The 22,221-nt window shown below is 38.0% G+C and overlaps 2 protein-coding genes across 8 annotated transcripts in view; one reads left to right on the plus strand and one right to left on the minus strand.

The window, feature by feature from the left end:
• Positions 1-6,788: 6,788 nt before the first annotated feature.
• Positions 6,789-20,765, plus strand: Sfr1 (SWI5 dependent homologous recombination repair protein 1). 3 transcript variants are annotated; one of them, XM_015494759.2, is made up of 6 exons: positions 6,789-6,926; positions 7,087-7,252; positions 8,343-8,452; positions 9,062-9,433; positions 10,454-10,634; positions 18,457-20,765. In XM_015494759.2, the coding sequence occupies exons 2-6, from the start codon at positions 7,162-7,164 to the stop codon at positions 18,603-18,605; spliced, it is 903 nt and encodes a 300-aa protein (XP_015350245.1). In that variant the 5' UTR covers positions 6,789-6,926; positions 7,087-7,161; the 3' UTR covers positions 18,606-20,765. The 3 variants fall into 3 exon arrangements, with proteins under 3 accessions (XP_015350245.1, XP_048663244.1, XP_048663245.1); XM_048807287.1 differs by lacking the exon at positions 18,457-20,765 and having other exon boundaries at positions 10,454-10,642; XM_048807288.1 differs by lacking the exons at positions 6,789-6,926; positions 8,343-8,452 and having other exon boundaries at positions 6,933-7,252.
• Cfap43 (cilia and flagella associated protein 43) overlaps positions 13,659-22,221 on the minus strand; it is an 88,695-nt gene continuing 80,132 nt past the window's right edge. For 4 of the 5 annotated variants that reach the window (XM_048807286.1, XM_048807284.1, XM_048807285.1 and 1 more), the window contains one exon: positions 20,386-20,985. In XM_048807286.1, the coding sequence (XP_048663243.1) occupies positions 20,727-20,985 (259 nt within the window). In that variant the 3' untranslated portion in view covers positions 20,386-20,726. Of the gene's footprint in view, positions 14,085-14,258; positions 14,413-15,167; positions 15,249-16,732; positions 16,898-17,134; positions 17,295-19,702; positions 19,816-20,385; positions 20,986-22,221 lie in introns of those variants that run through there. The other variant, XM_015494760.2, reaches the window with a different exon arrangement.

Consider the following 22,221-nt stretch of genomic DNA (forward strand, 5'->3'; position numbering starts at 1 on the left):
TGAAGTCCTGGGCTGGGAGGGTGGGCTCATATAATGTGGGAGGTCTAAGAGGAAAGAGGGGTCATTAAAGAAAAAAATATCCTTTATGTGCCAATTTTCCCCAGGGCTGACCCTGTTTGAATCTATGAGATAAATGCTGGTGTCCAATTTGTAAACTCCTAAAAATGTGTTTAGTTTTCCATCCACAGCACTTAGCACATCTTCCATAGTATTATCATAATGGCTATTTCTATAGGAAAATGTTCCTGTGACTTCATTTAACTCTCTAGTGGGAACTGGTAATTTCAGGTGTACCAAAATGAAAACAAACTGGAATTACAGAAATTCAGAGATGGAAAAAGTACCCTTTCTATCCATATTCACAGAGGAGAAAACCAAGACCATAGAATTGCATGAAACCTGCCAAAGCCCAATAACTCAGTTATAAATGGCAGGGTCAATAAAGAACTCAGACCCACCCCCTTTACTGCTATCTCTGATACAGCCACATTTCCATCAGAATGAGCAAATTAGAGGGGAAAAAAAAAAGAAAAAAAAAAGATGTCAATGTCCATGAGTGGCATTTGTTTCCACCAAAACTTATATTCCAGGTGAAAATCCCCAAACGACTTCCCCACATTTCTCAATTTAAACTGAATGGCAACGAAAATCAACAAAGATGAGGTTTCGAATTCAAAAGAAAAATCAGTAAGGTCTGTGGCTTTACAGTTTTACCCATTCAAAAATTCAACTACTATAAACATGGCCTCTCACATGGTATAATTAGGCTGAACCTGATTATCATCATATCCCACAGTTCTAATAAGAGAGTGCTCATGTATCAGTCATACAGGCTTTCATCTTTATCAATCACAAAATCTTGTTCTTCCATAACCCTTTTAATTTATCAAAAGGCCTTAAGACCATGAAGCTTGTGTTTCTCATTTAGGAAGAAATCATTATTTTCTCAGAATTGAGCTCAAAGTCAATGTGCCCAGGATTTGTGGCGTTTAGTTTGCTGCTTGTATTTCAAAACTCAAGTTAAATCTGCAGAATAATTTGTAGTATGGAGTAAACAAGTCTAGTAATCAGTAATTTGTTATGAAAAAATAGTGTTTTAGAACATGAGTTGTTGGTCTGCTTAAGTGTAAGAAACATGAAGTAAAGACAGCTTGCCCCCAACCCCCACTCTTTCCCTCTCCTCCTCCAACTTCCCTACTCCTCTTCTACATAATTGTTGGCAGACAATGTTTGAATATTTGAATACTTAGGAGGCCCAATTTCCGGTATGAACACAGTGATCCAGGGATGCTGTCTGTAGTCTCAGCTCCAGCAGTTACTGACTGGAAGCTGAGGGGTTTGTAAGGCTTGAGAGCTGCTAATTAGTATGCAAATGTTAATATCAACCTCCTAAGTACTCTCATTAGTCCACGTAATTCTTACTTGTAGTCTTTCATGCATGTAATAACATGCCATTTTTCACTCATCAAAGTCTAGTCAGATACTGACTCACCATATCTACTGTTCAATATCCCTGAATTTGTTTTTCTGAAATGAATTTTCTTCCTTGAATTTGTTTTGGGGACTTAATCCTATTCTGAGGAAGGAAAAATTCTGTCTGATGGTGGGGAATAGTAATACCGATTCTTTCAAACTGTTAAAAAAAGAAAGCGTTGATAAGCAGACAAAGTGGTATTGGTCACTAAAATACCAATTTTTAATGGATTCATTCTGAAAACTAGTGACTGAAAATAAGTTGCTATCCCTATAGACAAGTAACTGGAAGGAGACAAAGTCAGCGTGACAGCTCTTCAGATTCTGGGTGAAAGAGCTCTGAGTGAAAATAATATGAATTGATTAAACTGCTTTTTTTCTTTTCTTCTTTTTAGGAGAAGTGGAACATCTTGCCAAAGAGCCAAACTCATTCCTTTTGGGGCAGCTTAATTGCACAAGCTTTATGCTAATTACTGTTGTACAGATTTGGCAGCTTTACAAAAATTTTAAACTTGTATGTGCAAGTTCAAAAAATCTATTTCAATGGCTCAGAGTTAGGCTATGAAGGCGTTTCAGACAATGCCAACTGTAGTAATGCTTGCTTTTTTTTTTTTTTTAACCTGTGAGTAGCTTATAATTTACAGTTTCATAGGAATTTGCTTAACAAATGTGGACGTGGTTAGTTGTCTGCCTTCCAAAACCCAAACCTATATTTCTTCATATCCTAGGATGTTGTCTGTCAGATGACAAGTTTTTTCAGAAACCCGAGAAGGCCATCTTTGGGGTGGGTGTTGTCCCTGTACTTCATGAATTCTACTCACAGCAGGCCTTCAGCAATATAGAGGCTCCGTTTTCAATATCCAGAATTCATGAAAGGGCAAAGATTCACAAGTCATGACAGAGCATAAAGAAGGGAGTAAACAACACAATGGAGATAGACTAAGTCTTTATTTCCATGTGCCAAGGAGGGTTGGGAGAGAATTATTTAAGTAATAACCCTTCTCTTTTTTGGGGGGAGTGGGAGTACCAGGGATTGTACTCAGGGGCACTCAACCACTGAGCCACATCCGCAGCCTTATTTTGTATTTTATTTAGAAGACAGGGTCTCACTTAGTTGCTTAGTGCCTCGCTTTTACTGAGGCTGGCTTTGAACTTGGGATTCTCCTGTCTCGGCCTGCCAAGCTGCTGGGATTACAGGTATAAGTAACCCTTCTTTATTTAAAAAAAAAGAAAGTTAAAACAAGATTGAGGGGCTGGGGATGTGGGTGAAGCGGTAGCGCGCTCCCCTGGCATGCGTGCGGCCCGGGTTCGATCCTCAGCACCACATACAAACAAAGATGTTGTGCCTGCCGAAAACTAAAAAATAAATATTAAAAAATTCTCTCTCTCTCTCTTTAAAAACAAACAAACAAACAAAAAAAACAAGATTGAAAGTGGCTTAAAGAAAGGACAGTTTAACTCAGAGTTAGGTACTTACATCAAGTTAAAAAAAACTGAGATGATGAACCCACATCATCTTGATAGGTGGTAGGCTAATACTAGACTGGCACATAAGGAGAAATTTGGGGAGGAAGGAAAATTCGGAAGAATTTGAGTTAGAGGTTTATTTTGTTGAAGGAAAAGTATCATCAGTCTTAATCTTGTGCTGACAAAGTTTAAATAGTTGGGTAAAGTCTTGCAGCACCATATCAGAGTACAGGGAGTTGTATTCTATACTTCTTTTCCAACATTATATAATGTTGGTAGAAATGATGGTAGAAATGTAAGACATTTTACGTTGCCTTTGGAAGTGGCAAACTATGTTTTCTCCTGATTGGTGGGATGGTGGGAAAGGGATTAAAATCAATCTAGCTCTCAGAGCTGAATCAGACCAGAAAATTTCTTGTTAGGCTAAAGTGACACATTTGCTGTACCATTATACTTATAGAAATTTGCCAAGAAGTTTTCCAAGACTGGAAATGAAATTACCAATAGTATCCTAAAACCTGGTAGAATGCTCTCTTAACTCCTTATTTTCCTGGCATTATAAGAAAATCTTGCTTCTCCATCTTAAAAAACAAACAAACAACAAAAACCCACTAAGAAAAAACCTTTTATACCCTCAGGACTGAAACAGTAATGAGAGACGAGAGTAGAATACTGAGTTGGTATGTTTACCGGAACTTCAAACAGATTTCAATGCTGTGAAATTATCATGGGGGTTGTTATCAAACTTCAAGGTGGTTAAAGATGATTACAAGACAAGTTCTGTTGCTGAAGGATTTGCTGACATCTAATGCCTTTCTTTCTTCAAATGAATGCAAGGATGACATTTCTGAGTTAATAAAGGATCTGAGAAGGATGTGGCCCTGAGCAATACTTTTATACTCATTAGTTTTTTTCTATGTGCCTATGCCACTATCCCCCCACCTAGGCATCCACACAGCCTACCTCCTCTCTCACCATTATTAATCTAACCTGAATGACTCTCTTCTTCTCCAAGTGAACACACCCAGTAACAGCAGTGAATCATAGACACTTTTGCTTCTCTAGTCTCCAATGGACTTGACAAAAAGCCAGATCTGGTAGAATAAAAAGAATAGGAACTTTAGTGAGGCGAGCTCTTTAGGTTTTTGTTCTTTATGTTATCCTGAATATTAGTTATTAGATAAATGTTCTGGATGCCTGATCATGGAAAGATTTTTATCACACTAACAATATTGAGCCTCCCCCCATGTCCGTGTTCTAAGTAACCACTCTATTCAGTAAGGCAATCTCTGAGGCTTGCCTAAGAACTAAATCTAGAGCTCCTTCATTTTGGGATTGCTTCAATCCCAAGTTAAGCAAGACTCCTTTCTCGCTTAACTTGGCAAAAAAATTAATCAGTTAACTCACAAAGATCACCATTTGGTAACTAAGTCTTCAATAGTCTCTACAAGTGAGGCAATTACACTTTTGGAATCCTAGAAGAGATTTTTAGGTAACAGAGGAAGAAATTATTTGTTAATTATTCTCAAAGAGACATCTATGAAATGACAGACCACTAAAACACCTCTGTTCCATGCATAGGTCTGTAAGTACATTTGGAATTCACAGGAAGAGAAAACTACAGAAGAATTTTTGAAGATGATTTTCAAGAAAAAGAAAATGTCATAACTAATATTTAAAGTCAGTTAAGGGGGACTGGGTTGTGGCTCTGTGGTAGAGCACTTGCCTAGTTAAGTGTGAGACACTGGGTTCTATCCTTAGCACCACATAAAAATAAATAAATATAGGTATTGTATCCATCTACAACTAAAATTTTTTTTTTTTTTAAAAAAGCCAGTTAAGGAAATTTAGCAGATTTTCCTCTGTAACGAATCTGAATTCAGTTTCTTTAATTCATCCTCACGGACATTATAAATCAACTTAATCATATGAATTTTGCACAATTCCTCACTCAAATGGATTTTTAAAAATAAAATGGTCTTAAAAATTGATAGTCTTAAAAAATTCCTACAGATCCTAGCTATGTCTACAAGACACCTTTTTTTGGTCAATATAAGAAGTCTGTGGAATAGATTTATATCATCCTGAGATTATTAAGATTTAAAAACTAATGCTAAACCTGAGAAATTTAAAAAAAAAGAATTCTACTAAAATGAAAACTTAAATTGTGGACAAAAAGTACATTTGTGTGTGTGTGTGTGTGTATGCTTGAGGGGGAGGAGAGAAAGAGAAGACTATTCACTATTGTTTTCTTGTCATTAAAAAAGAATAATAAAATAAACTCATAAAGATTTTTAGGTCTATGTCATCATCGCACCAACAGTAATCATAGACAAGAATGGAAGAAGCATTTTGCCACTCCCTGGTGAATAACAAAAGGGCCAACAGTAGCCTAGGGTATTGAAGAAATTTAAAAACATGCAGAAAGTCTGACTTAGGTTGCTATTAATCACAATTAATTATCTTTTAATTCTAGTGCTTAAATTGTTCTCTATGGCAGGGTATGGAGCCTTTGCTTTCTGGCTCAATTGGGCAGTGTTCTTTCCTACTTGAAAAGTTCCATTTGAAACATACAACATCCTGCATCAGATATACCAAACTCTTCACAGTCAAATGGATTTCCGGTCACTAAAGTCACAGAGACGTTGGTTAGGCTTTATCTAAAGGTACATGAAAGCTACAGGGGCTGTCTAAAATCCATTTATTTTACACTAAGTTGAGAGTGGAAAGTGGATCTCCAATTTTGTATGTAACATGAGTAATACAAATTCAGTAAAGGGGAGTTCATTTTTTTTTTCCTAACAACATGTACAAGTCAGAGATGGGCGTCAACAAATGCACATTTCTGAATTCAGATTTTTCTGAGGACTCATTCTGAAGCTTTGAAACTCGGGCCAAACAATCTTGTTTTAATATACCGATTCATATAAAAAACAAGTCAGAACATTTGCAAGGCAAGATGTTGTTTTTCTTTATGCAGCCAGCAAAAACACAGCTCTAGGTTGTAACTATAAAAGGATTTGGGAGCAGCTGATTTTAAGGACTCATAAAAACAACTCACCCTTATGCCCCTAGGTGTAAAGAATATGCGGAGTCTGCATTGTGCTTCTATTGTCAGGACAAATCATTCTGCTTTATTCAACGAGATGAACGCATGCCAGGGGATAAGTAAAGGAAAAAAAATGTACATATTGAGATCTGTGGGGAACGTGGCTTCACACTAGTTAGCCAAATCCGAGATTTAGAATCAATCACAGCACCTTTTTTTTTTCTTTTTTAGCGCCCTCCGCCCCCTCCCCCCGGCCGTGTTTTTTTTTTTTTTTTTTTTTTTTTTTGGCGGGGGAAAGAGAAGAGAAAGAGTGAAAGTTTGCGTGATCCATTCCTTTAAATCAGGGACCGGTGAATAAACTTGACTGTTAGTGGCCTCTCACGAATTCCCTTTGCCCAGGGGGAAATAACGGTTACTACATAACAAAGGAGACAAAATGAGGAGCCTCGGCTTGGACCTACACAGTCCAACGCCGACATTTACGCTCCAAATCAGTGCATTACGTTTTCTTCGGGTCCTGTATTTACACCTGACCGCTCAGGACTCCAGTTACTTCCTTCTGGCTGCTTCTAAGCCATTATTATCAGACCTAGTAGAATATAAAGACTCAAAATGGCCACTCGCTAAGACTGAAAACACTGGCTCCTTCAAATTCCCAACTTCCCCATGACTCAGAAGCTACATAGCGGCCTTTTCCTCAGCCCAGCGCTCCACCCAAATTCGCTCTCTTGGCAGTTGCGTGGCAACAGCACGTCGCAACACCGGAAACTGCGTTTTCCAGCCAAGAGCGCAGCCAACCAGGGCTCAGCAAGGGCCGTGCGCACCCCCAGCGTCCTCCTTCTGGACCCACCCAATCGTCCTCAGCGCTCATTCTCCTTCCGGTACTGCGCCAGGGCAAGTTCAGTTGTCTTCATTTTAGCTCGCATTTGGCTAACTGGTAGGAAGCAACGTTCTAAGGGGTGTGAGTTTTGAGGTGGACGCAGTGGAAAGCGTAGTGAGGCGACTGCTGAGTTTTGGGCAGCAAAATAAAGCTAGGAACTATCTCAGCAGAACGTGTGGGGACTCGGTGGGTTTCTTGTACGTTTGATTCTCCACAGGTTGGAACCCATCGCTGCTCTTTGGCGGTCTCTGCCCTTTGGAGCGTTTGTGAGCTGTACAATTCGGGTCCCGCCATGTCTGAGGAAAGCAAGTGCTGTGGTGAGCGCGCAGACAAGCCCGAAATCAACCGGGAGGACGGTGCTGGGGACACAAACAAGGATGCAGGTAGGGAAGGCGGTTGACGGGGAAAAAAGGCCAGCGGAGCCGCGAAAGGGAGCACGCCCTGCTCAGGGTAGGCCAGACGCCCAGCCCCGCCCCGTCCGCCCGCCCCAGATGCCACGCGAAGCTCGTGCCCGCACGGCGTTCACCGCCCTGGAGCGCTGGGCGGGGCATAGCCGCGCGCGCCCGTCAACCCTGCCTATCACACATCTTGGCGCCTCCCGTGTGGCCGCATCTCGCCCCCTGGTGGAGGTTCGCGCCCTCGCACTCGAATGTTTGGTCCTTCCATTTCTCGCGCGGCCGCGCCCCGGGGCAGGATTGGTTGTCGGCGCAGCTGCGCGCGCATGCGGGGGCGGGGGATGGCTGATGAGGTGGCGGGCTCCGCGGCTGGGGGGCGCCTGGGAGCTGGGCTTCGGGAGTGTGCTGTGGAGTCGTGGGGTACCGCCTTTCCTTCGACGGGGGCTCGTGTCTGAAGGGGTAGTGGGCTTTCTGCAGCCGGGGGAAGGCGGGGAGGACCCCCCCTCTGTTTTACCCTGCTAAAGTTGATTTCTTTGTTGGAGGAGACGACGTCGTCTCCTTTTCAGAGTTTTTTGGTGCTTAAAAGCGGCGCGGACAGACCTCCGTTTGTTGGGCCTGTATTTCTTAGGCCCCCGGCCTAGAGGGTTAACTGGTTCTCATCACGCAGCTGGCGGGGTTCAGGATGCTTGATGGGCCCGCCGATGTTTTTCAAGTCATGATTTTGGCTGTATCTCCATTCAAATATGAAGCGATCTTAATGAAATTAAGGAATTCCTGACTGGATAGTTGTTAACTCTCCTGTTTCTTCTCCGTAATGCAGATGTTGATATTTTGAGAGAGGAAAACAAGGTCTCTGAAATATACACACACACACACAAAAAATAAAAATAAAAACCCAAAAACAGTTTCTGTGTGGGAAACTGCAAAAGGAGCAAGATTGAATTACAACTCTATGTAGTTAGAAGTTGCTAGTTTATTTATGGGTGTTTTGTACACTATGAAAAAAGGCCGTGGTAAAAGATGAGAACTGTAATGATATGGTTAATCTGATTCTCATTTTATAATTTTTCTTTTTTAGAAGAGAGTAAAGATCTCATTTCCACAATGCAAAGTTCACCAGATAAAGCTAGGACTCCACAAGACTCTGTGGATCCACCATCTCCTGATGCGGATAGTTCACAAAAAGAAGTATGACAGTCTTGGTTCTTTCAATGAATTGGTTCTGGTGTTGTAGCAGTGATTGTTTTAAGTCTATTGAAGAGTGGTAATTAACATGATGGTTAACAGATTTTCATTCTGAATCCCTTTCACTTAGTTTAAGTTCAGGTTATTATGATCCAAATCAAGGAAGTTTGAATCTGTACAATATTACCTTTATGAAAGTCTTTGGTGCAGTAGGTCTTTTCCTCAGTAATTCCAAAACGTCAGGAATAGTGTCAGGCCCATGCTTGGTTTTTAAAAATTTTTTTTTTGTAGTATTGAAGTTTGAACACAGGGCTTTGCACATGCTGGGTATGCACTCTACCATTGAGCTGCAACTCCAGCTAATACTGGGATAAATGTCTCAACACTGTTTTAGAAAGGTGTTGATCTTGCTAAGGTAAAAGAAAATGAAACTAATGGAGTGTCTGAAAATTAGACATTTTGTCATGCTTGCTTTAGATGCATGGAGACAGAAAAACCAGCTAGTGGTACCTACCATAGAAATGTTAAGATTGTTATTTCTAGTTGGCTTATTTTCTTTGGAAGTGTTTCTCTTGATGAATGTTTTTATTTTTAATGTCGTTCCCTTTTCAGCCTACAAGTGCAACACTTAAAGACAAAGTAAAGAAGACAAGAATTTCATCTAATTCTTGTAGTGTGATAAAACGTCTTAAAGTAGAGAAGAAAGAAAATGATCAGAATTTTTCAGAGAAACCGGCATCTTCAACAGTAGAAAACAGCTTGGAATCTCAAAGTTCTAAAAACAAAGGCAGTGAATCTGAAGAAAATGCACAATTGAAAAATACAGTCAAGAATGTCAGTGCATGTAAATCTGAGCCCGTTGATTCTGTGATTGAGAAACCTAAACAAGGATTAAATGAAGAAAAAGCACTATTGGTGAAGCAGGTTCGTGACAAAGAAGAGCTGCTTCGGAGGCTAAAACTAGTCAAAATGTATAGATCAAAGGTGAGATTTTAAGAACCATTGCATAATCATAAGTTTTTGCATAAATTGTGTAAAAGTAATTTCAAAAATAGGAAGCAAATTTATTTTAGCATAATAAATAACAGAAAAATGTCATCAGTTTAGGGTTGAGTAAGAGAGACCAATACCAATGAAACTTTTAAAGAAAATGTCCCAGTTTTCATTTGATAACGCAGTAGGAGATTTTCTCTAGTTTACAACCCACAGCAATATTAGATGTATCAAATGTTAGATGAAAGTATAATGGGAACAGAAGTGACTACTGACAGTGAATAAAATCAAAAGTGTTCACAGTATAATAAAAACTATTTTTAGTAATGATACTATGTTTCTTCCAAGGAATTAAAATGTCTTAGGCAGTTTGAAAACAACAAAAAATATATATTAGATTTTAGGTTTTAACTCAGATAGGTTGAATTGTATAGAACCCTGGTTCTTAGAAGGAAGAAGCCTCTATTACTTGGATAATTTCTGAATATGTAATAATTCATGTTTCCTCAACAATGTGGAATAAATGATGGAATAACATATCATTTGCTCTTTTTGAAGTTTTAGGAGTTTCCTAAACATGACATTTATGAAATATCAAATAGAAAAAACTTTATATATTGTCGTTTTTTGAACTTTTGGGCTCGCAGCAAAATTAGGTGGAAGGTACAGCATCATAAGGACATAGTTTAAAAGTATAACTACTATAAAAAGTGGACTATTTTTAAGTGTGTTATCATTTCTCTATATAGTTTAATAATCCGTTTTTTCCCAGAGGGTAAGGTTGGCCCAGATCCTGAATAGCCGTAGAACTCAAGGGAGTGACACTGTAACCATTGTGCTTACAACCATTCTACCATTTGCTAGGTAAATGTCTTATTCATCCCCAGGATGATGATTGCCTTTAACTTAGATGTACATTACATTTAACAGCTTTGATTAAGTAAGTTAAAATATCATGATCATCTGATTATTGACTTAACATTCATTGATTTGTTTTGTTTTCTGTTTCAGAATAACCTGTCTCAGTTAGAGATATTAATATCAAAGTGGAGAAACTGTAGCCAGCTGTTGCTTTATGAGCTGCAGTCACTCATGTCGGAAGAGAAGAAAATAACCCTTACTCAATTGATAGACCTCTATGGGTTGGATGATACACTGCTGCATTTTAATAGAAGTGAAGAAGAATTTGCAGGTGTTTAATTCATAATTTTTTTTTTGAGAAATATCTTTGAAAATGATACTTGCACATTTTAAAGGGGAGATTTGCACATTAGGGCTTAGAGGAAGGTATCTTGATGACTATCAGTTTAGGACAATCTATAATTTTTTTTTTTTCGTTGTAGATGGTCACAATACCTTTACTTATTTTTATGTGGTGCTGAGGATCGAACCCAGTGCCTCACACGTGCAAGGCATGCGTTCTACCGCTGAGCCACAAACCCAGCCCTGTGAAATGTATAAATTTTTTTTATTATTTATTTTTTAGTTGTAGTTGGATACAATAACTTTATTTCACTTATTTATTTTTATGTGGTGCTGAGAATCGAACCCAGGATCCCGCACGTGCGAGGCGAGCACTCTACTGCTGAGCCACAACCCCAGCCCAAATGTATAAATTTTAAGTTCGAAAATTCAATGTTTAGGGTAGATTTGGTAAAGAAAACTTGACATTCAAAAAAAATCATATTTAAAAAGGAATTTGGATAGTTTTGGCAACTAGTGTTAATAAATCATTTTGCTTTTAGTAGCAAAAAGTTTTATTTTCAATGTTTAAAAATAGTTCATTCTAGATGGGAACCCCAGAGGAGTTGTATTATTGTACTGCTAACCAGCCTGCCTCTGTCAATCATTACTGCTTTGTAGGGTGGAGCGGTGGGAGGAGGGTCTGAGTGGGGGCGGGGCGGGTGGCAGGCAGGCAGGGAGTGGTGGTGATGGTGGCTAAATGTGTTAGGGGAATCATGCTCCTGGTGCAGTGTTGGATTGTTTTTGTTTTTTAATTTGTTCTTTTTAGATATACATGACAGTAGAGTGTACTATTTTGACATTATACATACATGGAGTATAACATTTTAATTAGATGCCATTCTTGTGGTTGAACATGATGTGGAGTTAAATTGGTTGTGTGGTCATATGTGAACATAAGAAAATTATCTAATTCACTCTACATATTGGTAGTTAAAAAGTCCCTCTTCTAAGTTTATGAATCTTTGTTTCCATTCATTTTCCACATCTTTTCATCTGCTGCTCTAATAGGGTTATTAAACATATGTCCAAAATTATATTGTTTTTGTCTTTGAAATTTCTCATATTCCTCCTTTAGTGAAATGACTGTTTCTTAGGAAACTATATCAAGGTATCCTGGCATATGAGGTCCTTCATATTCATCTACATTCTAGTTTCATCTGTGAAATGAACTGAGAGTGTCCATTCAGTTCACAGTGCCTTAGCCATAAACCCATCTTCACAGGGATGGATTTGTGCTGCCAAGTTTCACAACTGTACCTTTTCATCCTGGCTGTATGTGGAGATATGACCCAAGCTGGCCCAGTCACAGAATTTAAAATTGAGCTCAGGGAAAGAAACCTCACCTATTTGTGGCTGGAGCTATTATATATAAACTTGGAAGCTGCAGAGCTGACATTCTTGAAGGGTGGTGTGTGCGCTTACCGAAGGATAGAGATAGAGAGATCTTTGTGAATTAGTTTCTTGGTTCTAATTGCCAGTTATTCTGACAGGTTTTTTGAATTTCTGCCTTTAGGGGCTAACAGCTTTATTTACTTGAAAAAAAGTATTTGGCTGCTAGTTGGTAAACAGTAGCCCTCCCCCAAATGTTCCTCACTTTGAACCTAGGTCCCTCTGTCTTGATCTACAAATCTTTTAATGTTTGGCACAGCAGGGGAACTAGGGCCCTACTCTTGCATCCATTTCAATACCATCCCCCATCACCACTACACACAAATTCCTGCTTGATACTGACATTGCCATTGGCATTTGTAAATCCTAGAGGACTGGCCCCAGCCTCACATGAGCCTCTCCTGGGATTTCTAGTTGGACACTCCTGGGGAGCTGTACTATTCTAGTGGCTACTAGCCAGCTTCTATCACTGCTTCTCATTCAGCCTAAATGTGGCAGAGGAATCATGTTGTTGCTGGTGGTAGTGTTGATTAGCTCTTGGAGGCTGTAGCTTCCATTTTCTGGAGTCACCATTATGTGTCTGCTGGTGGGAATTATAGCATGAGCGGGACTCTGGTTCTGGGAGAGCTGAGGAAATGATAATGGAATTTAAGGCATTTGCACCTAGCCCTAGCTGAGGACCCCAACAGCACAATGGGCACTTGAGAAATAGGAGGTAGATTATGGTGGATGAATGGGGCTTATGGAATATAGTTTGAGGTCTGAGGATGCTCTTGGGTAGTCTTACTTTTTATCGTTTTGGTGAATTTTACCTCCATTTATTGAAAACCACTGAATACCACATTTTTATAAGTTAAAAAAGAGGGCTAAACCCTTGCTTTGTGCCAAATTTAAAGAGTAACCAAAATGATGATGGTTCAATCATTTACTTCACCATCACTATCCAGCACTAATCACTATGTGGGTGATCAATTGAACCTTAGTTGTTTTCTAAATGGATTTTTTTTCCTTGTTATTTCAGTGCTGGGGATTGAACCCAGGGACATTCTACCACTGAACTACATCCCCAGACCTTTTAATTTTTTTTTTATTTTGAGACGGGGTCTTGCTAAGTTGCCTCAGCCTCTCAAGTTGCTAGGATTAGAGGTGGTAACCAATACACCCAACCTAAATGGAAGGTTTTATATAATAGCTCTCTGGAAGTGGTAGTGTGGATTAAACTTAACGTTTAGTTTATAAATTGCAGAACAATGAAGCAGTGATATCACTTGGAGAATGTGGTCAGTGATCCCAATGGTATCACCTTATAATGCAGCAGTTTACTGGCTGTGGAAGGGTGAAAAAGTTTTCTGCCAGTTAGTGTTTTCATATCATCTACATGAGTAAAATGATAAAAATTATTTAATGGAAATGAGAACATTTTTTCCTTGTTTACTAAATGCTTATTGGATAGAGCACAAATTAGAACTCTGTTTGAAAATTATATTCTCAAAATATGTCATAATTTACAAATGAGTTAAAGCTTGGAAAAAGTCAACAGTTTTATCTTTATTAATAGAATGGGGAAAAATTCCACATTTTTAGTAATTTTAAATAAAATTAAAATAAATCTCGAATACTTTATGGTTTAAAAAATCTTGTTTTTGAATAAAAACAATTTCCAGTATTTTACACATTTATTCATGCAAGACAAAAATTTACATGCTAATTAAGGCTAAAATCAAACAATTTGCTATTGAAAACCTGCAACTAAGAAGTGACTAATTTAAGTTTCCCAATATGAAAGAAAAAGAAATCATTTTTGCAATAATTAGTTTGGCTTTGTTTTTCTTGCTAGCCTTTTACATTTGAACAAGAGCAGGAAATGTTTTCATCCTTAATCTTTCAACTTCTGCTTGTAGTATTGAAATCTGTTCAGCCTGTTGTTTTGAAATATTTGTCAGCTTCTGTTGTTGCACCATGTTTTTATATCGTTCTTTGACAATCTTTTCACAAGTCAGTTGCGTCCCTATCCCAAAAGTGAAGAAGGAAGGAATAAGTTGGATTATTATTAATGCTTTAGGGTATAGGAACAGCACTCAAGTCAGTTGTATGGAAGACACACTGGTAGCTTTATAACTAAAGTTTTCAGGAGTATAGACTTTAAAGAAAATCTATTGTTGATTAAAGGGAAAAAGCTTACCCATTGCATTGCAGATGTCTTTTCTCTCGGACACAGCTACCAACTCTTCTCGTAGATTGCAGCTTAGAGTGTAATTTGCTACATCTTTTTGATTACTGAATTTTTCCAATTTTTTGAGTAGTTTTTTGCAGTTTTCGACATTCTTTTTGTGGGTCTGAAAGTTTTATTCCCATGAAGACCCACAAAATAATTTTGAAAAAAAAATGTAATTTATATATAAAAAAAGTTATCATCACTAAGATAACATCTTACACCATATCCCCAGTGCCCGGTGTACTGTCTGTCCCTAGTAGTCACTCAGATTATTTGTTTAAAGATAGAATGATATAGTAGTCACTCAAATTATTTGTTTAAAGATAGAATGGTATGTTAATACTACAATTTACAAAACTTTTTGTATGTTCTTAAAAATGAGATAATATTTGAGATTACTTTGTTTTCATATTACACGTACTACATAATCAAAATTAAGCATTTGTTTTTCAGTTAAGACAAAGCTTTTACAATGCCAAGGAAAATTACCAACACTTACTGTAAAATTATAACATAACCTAACTGCTCAGATATGTCCCTAGAGGTTAATTTTAATCTTTAAAAATGTGCTTCGGGGCTGGGGTTGTGGCTCAGTGGTGGCGTGCTTGAGGCCCTGGTTTCAATCCTCAGCACCACATAAAGATAAATAAATTAAATAAAGGTATTTATTTAATTGTCCATCTACATATAAAAATATATGCTTTAGTCTATGCCACTGGTTATGGTTGCAAAGACACTATTATTCAGAGACCTGTAATTACTTTGAAAACTGGGAAATAAGCAAGGTTTTGTTAGGTTCTGTCGGAAACACTGATTGCTTTGCTCAAAGAATCCACAACTCTTGGGATTACAGTGATCAATATCATTGAGACTTACCTTATCTATAACTTGAATGGTTTGCTCCATTATTCCAATCTGAATAGCAATCAGAGTCTCGTAGTTCGATTCATTTAGGTACTTCAAGAGGAAAAAAAACCCACAAATAAGGATATTTTTTCTCTTTCTTTGAATGGGTAAATACATAAAGATATTTTGTTTTCCTTACAATACTAGAGAGTGAACCTAGAGGCCCTCTACCAATGAGCCACACTCCCAGGTCCTTTTATTTTATTTTGGGACAGTGTCTTTGCTACGTTGCTGAGGCTAGATCTTCTTGCCTCCTATATAGGAGTGTACCACTATTTCAGACCTTATAAAGATTTTTTTTTTTTTTTTTAGTTCTGAAAATTATTGTTTTGCAAAGCAAATATTGAGTTGATTGAGTCTATTTTCTTTCAGCTCATCAAACAAGTTACCCACATTAACAGTGTTCCGGTTAAAGATACTGAGGGAAATAAAAAAAAGATATGTAGCATGACTTACTCTTCAAAAAAAAGAGAAGATAGAGATTTATGCAAATTCACAGCATTTTTCCACACTTGGGAAATCAAGAGAGGCTTTACAAGGAAGTGATGTTTAAACAAAACATGGAAAAAAGTGGTAGGTTTGGGATGATAAAATTTAAAAAAAGAATGTTTTTCCAGATAGAAGAATTGGTATGAGCAAAGACACAGAGGTAGAAGCCTAAAAAAAATTGGTACTCCATTTGGTTTGAGAGTACTAATAGTAGGAAATGAGATTAATACCCAGAACTATGGGGAAAAAATCTGATAGTGGTATACCAATGAAAACCAATGAAAGTAGAGGAGCTGTCAGTGGGGAATAAAACAGAATTTGAGGGAAGTCACGGATGGAGGGTTAGATTGGAATCCAGAGAGCTTAGATTCAACTTTAGATGTGATCACTGTTAGAAATATAGAGGTGGATCCTCAAAGGAGAGGACATGGGGGAAAATAGTGCTAAGGCTGATTTTTTTTTTTTTTTCCTTCTCCTTTCTCTTTCTTTGTGGCATTGGGGATTGAACCCAGGAACCCAGGGGTGCTATGCCACTGAGTTACATCTCCAAGTCCTTTTTATTTTTGAGATAGGATCTTGCTGAGTTTGTCATGCTGGCCTCCAACTTGGGGTTGGGGTCCTCTTGCCCCAGCTCTTCAAATTCAGGCATGTTTTACTATGCCCAGACTAAGGCACACTCTTAAAGAATGACATTAGAGGAAAGAGAGGAGAAAATGGGGGTCATACAAGACAAAGGAATGAGTAATTAAGGTGGTCAAATGCTACAAAGAATTGAAGGCTGATAGAGACTGGGAAAAGAAGCCCTGGATTTAACAAATAGGAAATCTTTAGTGAACTATAAGAGAACTGTGCTACTGAATGGGTCATGAAGATGTGTAGGCAACAGACATAACTACTGGAAGAAAAATAACTCATTCACATATTCACCTAGGAAAGACTTCTGGCTCAGAATAGACATCATGGAGGCTTCTTATTAAATGCCAGTTAAATGAACAAATGTATTAATGGATAAAATTAAAACTGTGTAGAGGGCAGGGAGAACTTGCCTTTTGACGCTGTCTTGAAAAAAACAGCATCTGAATATCCCAGGCCTTCTGATTTAGGTCTTCCATTTTCATCTCCATTTTCTTATGTTCCCACTCAATTTGATATATTCCTTTGTGTATCTCTTTACTTTCCATCATGCTAGCAACTTTCTTTTGACCTTGAGTCTTAAAAAAAAAAGTATTTGATATTCATATAACATGGTTCTGCATGCGAAATTATAGAAGATTTGAAGTTGAATGTTACTCTCAGAAAATACTTGAATCACAGAGATAATTCTCTTAATGTGGTGCTGAAGATTGAACCTAGGTGGCACGCTCATTTTGATCCTCAACACCACATAAAAATAAAGATAAAAAATTTATTTGTCGTGGAAATGAGGGAATAATGTAAAGTATAACTACCCGAATTACAGAATTCAAGTCTTCAATTATGGTCTTATTCATGAGAATTGCATCAGAATACTCCAGGATTAGTTGGAAATTCTCTAGTTCTACTTGTCCTTGTTTAAGAAGAATTTGGATGGTCAAATTCAACTGGAATTTCACTTTCTCCTCCTGTAATCTAAATGGAAATAGGCTTTAAATAAGTAGGTATAGTACATTTACATATCAAATTTAATATAAAATTCAGATCAGCTAAAAGAGAACATCCTGGAGATTAGTGTGAAGAATATTTTCCCAAATGATTAGCTTTCCTGGACACCCCAGTGATACTCCATCCTACTGATTTGCAATATAATTGAATTGTTCAGAGAATACTATGGACAGAAATACATCCACAAATTTTTACTTTAGGATTAAGAAAAGATGGTAGGATTTTGATTGTAATAAAAATAAAGGTAAAGCCAGGCATAGTGGTGCATATCTGTAATCCCAGTGATGGGGGAGCCTGAAGCAGGAAGATTGCAAGTTCAAGGCCAACCTCAGCAACTTAGCAAGATCCTGTCTCAGAATAAAAAATAAAAAGGACTAGGGATGGAACTTAGTGATAAAGAGCCTTGGGGTTCATTCCTAGTGCAATAAATAAATAATAAAAATGAAAATATAGAGATGCTGCCAAGTGTTTAGAGTCCATTAAAGTTGACTTTGTTGATTTCTGATACTGTACTAACAATATTTAATCCATGTGCTACTTATCAAATCTAATTGTGCAAAATTCATATTTCTCCCGGTAGTCTAGAAGTCTAGATCTAAAAATGGTGAGTGATGATGAATTTGGGAATATCAGAGATGAAATTTATCCATGAAGTCATCAATATGGCCTTTTTTTTTTTTTCTTAAGTTACAGATGGACATAATGTCTTTGTTTTACTTTACGTGGTGCTGAGGATCCAACCCCGTAACCCAGTGTCTCACGCATGCTAGGCGAGCGCTCTACCTCTGAGCCACAAGCCCAGCCCTCAGTGTGACCTTTTGAAGCAGGGACTTAAGAGTATGCAAATCACTCAGTAAAAAACAACACTGTCCCTGAAAAACATGGAGCTGGGAGGTGTCTGTGTGGTCACTGCTTGGACATGTGCTTAATGTTCCACATAGTTTATATGTCTTAATCCCCCACACACTCAACTGGTAGAGACAGGTTGTATTTTATGTGGAAAGGGCAGATTTAAGAAAAACCAAGATTTTTCTAAAATTTGCTTCTTTATATTAAAAGCAATGGAACAATGTGGCATGTTTTATACTAAAACAAGTCTTATGTGACAAAATGTGCTCTTTTCACTTAGGCAATAGAGCAGAGACCCTGCGCCTATTGGAAGGAAAAGTAGGCACAGATCTCTACCATATCGGCTTAGGAACTGAATACCTTGGCAAGACTCACAGAGTAAAAGAAATAAGATCAAAAATCAATAAATGGGATGGACTCAAACTTTAAAAAGCTTCTTCACAGCAAAGGAAACAATGTGAAGAGAGAGCCTACAGAATGGGAAAAATTTATCACATTCAACTCAGAGCATTAATCTCCAGGATACATAAAGAACTCAAAAAATTTAACACCAAAAAACCCCAAATAACCCTATCAATAAATGGGCTAAGGAACTGAACAGACACTTCACAGAAGAAGAAATACAATCAATCAACAAATATATGGAAAAAATATTCTAACATCCTAGCAATTAGAGAAAAGCAAAACTACACTGAGATTACATCTCTTCCAGTAAGAATGGCAATCATCAAGAATACAAGCAACAATAAATGTTGTCTAGGTACACTCAAATATTGCTGGTGGGACTGCAAATGGGTGCAACTACTATAGAAAGCAGTATGGCCATATCTCAGAAAACTTGGAATGGAACCACCATTTGACCCAGTTACCCCACTCCTAGGTTTATACCCAAAAGACTTAAAATCAGCAGCCTACTACAGCGACGCAGCCACATCAGTGTTTGTAGCAGCTAAACTATGGAATCAACCTTTCAACAGATAAAGCAATTGGTATATATACACAATGGAATATTCCTTAGTCTTAAAGAAGAATGAAATTATGGCATTTGCCAATAAATGGATGCAACTGGAGAATATTCTGCCAAGTAAAATAAGCCGATCCCAAAGAACCAAAGGCTGATACTAATTCACAACAAGGGGGTGGTGGGGGAGAATAGTGGTATTCAGGAGTGAAGGGAGGGGAGGGGGCGTGGGGTTGGAATGATAGTAGAAAGAATCTGACATTATTACCCTATGTGCATAAATGATTTACGTGACTTGTGTAACTCTATCATGTATAACCAGACAAATGAGAAGTTATATATGTATGATGTGCTAAAATGCATTCTCATGTATAAGTAATTAGAGTAAATTTACAAAATGTGCTCTTTAGTATAGAAATTTTCAACCCAATGCTAGGATTGAAAGGGATTCAGAGGGATGGATTTGCACAGATGTGAACAGCCAGTAGGCATTTTCCCCATGGGCACTGCCACCTGAGACAGCTCAAGACTGGATAGGTAAACCTGAATGAGAGGTTTGCATTACAGGAGGAGTTCATGGAACACTTTTTCAATCTCGCGCTGCACATGTTCATCATCCTCAACTCTCTTCCGGAGGAAAGCCATCATTTCAACTAAGCCAGCTGCCTTCTGCTTCACCTGAAGAAACCCAACAGCAGAAACTTTGAATTCAGAAAACATACATCTTTAATTTTGTTTTAAAAAAACACCAAATCTTAAGCCCATCTTTCTAAGATTAAAAAGAATTAAAATTCCTGCCATTATGTAATAAAAGGTGTGTAAAACTTGGCGGGGCACATTCCATGAAAATTTTAAAGTGTATATAATTGGCTTCTTGCTGAAAATCAAGTATGCAAGTAACTAGAATTTTCTTATATCTTTTTGACATTTGTTCCCTTAGGTAAAATTGTCAGATCATAGATACTTCAACAAAAATAAGCCAGCCTGATTATGTGGCACTAAGGTAGGAATCTGGGGAGGGGAGGAGGAAGCCCCTTGAGCATCAGCAAGAGAAAGGATTCTTTCCCCGGATTCATACTCTCAAAATTTCTGCCCTTTGCTAATCTTTTCTATTCTAGAAAAACTAATTTCCGCCCTCTGCTACATCTTTTCTAGAAAAACTATAAAGTTGGTCTAGTGAGCTTAATATAACTAGTCTGCAAAACAGGGTCATCTGTAACAGTGTTGTCCAACAGAAATGAAATGTGAGCCATAGCCATTTAATTAAAAGTAAAATGAAACAGATGAACTTAAATCTGTATGAAAAACATTAATGAGATATTTCTCCCCCCCCCCCATAAACTAAATCTTATAAATGTGTGTATTTTCCACCTTCAGCACATCTCAATTAGGACTGGCCACATTTATTTCAAGTGCACAATAACCACACATCACTAGTGGCCCAGTTTTGGATAGTGTAGATCTATAAACAGACCTGCTTGAGGCCCTTGATAGCATCAAAGTTAATATTTTACTTCGTAATTTTATTGTTAATATCTAAATCGTTAGCTTTTCTGTATGCATTGGTCAATGATACTATATAGTTGATATTAGTATATTGAGAATAAAATGAAATAAAAAATGATATTGCATACTTTGTGTTCATTTTCAACTTTTGCTCGTCTGGTTGCACAGAAATGATCCCAAACTGAAGGGTCTAAGCCTTCTGGCATGTTGTTAATATTATCCAACTCATCCATGGCTTTCATTAAGTGGGCAAAAGTGTCCTTATTCAACTTGCCAGATCCCGGTCGTTCTCCAAATGGGGTACTACTGGCTGCCTCTGAGTGCGCTTTCTGTTTGTGAATCCTGGTATTAGCAAGAAAAGCCTGTCAACCTTTCACACAACAACAAAATCATAAAATAATAAGACTGTCAGCCTAGGCTCATAGGACATACTGCATGGCAATTTTCTTAGGCACTGGAGAACTGGTGGGTACATTAGTCCAAAGAGAGAAGCACCCACTTTGTCCTTCCATACTCTGGGTCCCCAGATGTGACCCTAGACTGGACTACAGATGACTAACTGTTGTCAGTTCTGGCAGCATTACTTTTGCGGGGAAACTTTCAGGCAAAGCAATGCCCATGGGAGTGTGGGTGGTCCTTGGGTCTGTATGGCAGGTCCTCTGCTGGTATCCTTTTTTTGCAGTAGACAATGCTTAGATCTGTGTGAACTGGGGAAGTGTCTCTTCTTATCCACGTAAACAGATTAGCTTTGTTTCCCTGTACTGCAGCAGGCACCCTTGTAATCCACAGTGAGACTGGTGTTGCTGTCCCAACTCTTAGATAGGAAAGTTCAGTCCTGGGAGAAGCTGATGGCCAACAGCTAGCTTCAGGTCTGATAGATGGGTGACTTAGGGACTTAAGGAAAGGGTATGTACTTGGGCTTGTGATAACATACCTTTTTAAAAATAGGGAAACCAGGACATGAGTGAAACAGGTAAAATCTCTAGGTTGCAAGTGAGAGAATAATCTTGTATCTCAAACACAAATTAGTCTACTCTTGTGACAAACTTCATGAGTTTTAGACTACAAATCAGCAAAATATAATTCTAAGGCTACTCTCACTTAAAGCGTGGGGGGCTATTTATAGTCCTGGGGATTGAACCCAGGATCTTGTGTATTCTAGGCAAGTACTCTACCACAGAGCCATATCCCAGCCTAGAACTCTTTTGATAATCACTATTTTCAACCATTTATACGGCATTTTTTTCCCAAACTTTGTTCAGAGCATAATCACATAATCTGAAGAAAAGAAATTTCTGATCATGCAGGTTTGAAAAACACTGCTTATTCTTATACTTGGAGATCCAAAGGCCAATAATAATCTCTGAGAGGTTCTGCAGTAAGGAATACTGTTTTAACTTTTTTTTTTTTTTTTAAAAATCTTGTATTTTTCCCAATTTACGTAGTCCTGGAAACCTGTTAGGTGCAAATCCAACTCATACCATCAGGGGCTGGTATTTGTTGGAACACATCTTGGGGGAAAAAACAGTTTATGAACTTTTATGCTATGACTCAAAAGGAAAGACTTTCATGAGTGAA

Source organism: Marmota marmota, unplaced genomic scaffold (genome assembly GCF_001458135.2).
Source record: "Marmota marmota marmota unplaced genomic scaffold, marMar, whole genome shotgun sequence".
NCBI classification, from domain to species: domain Eukaryota; kingdom Metazoa; phylum Chordata; class Mammalia; order Rodentia; family Sciuridae; genus Marmota; species Marmota marmota.

What these genes read in the sequence shown, in the direction of transcription:
- Sfr1 (XM_015494759.2), top strand. Translation starts at nt 7,162, where the DNA reads ATGTCTGAGGAAAGCAAGTGCTGTGGTGAGCGCGCAGACAAGCCCGAA. An exon ending in GGACACAAACAAGGATGCAG is followed by an intron (nt 7,253 to 8,342) that starts GTAGGGAAGGCG and finishes TTTCTTTTTTAG; the next exon opens with AAGAGAGTAAAGATCTCATT. An exon ending in AAGTGAAGAAGAATTTGCAG is followed by an intron (nt 10,635 to 18,456) that starts GTGTTTAATTCA and finishes CTTTTCACTTAG; the next exon opens with GCAATAGAGCAGAGACCCTG.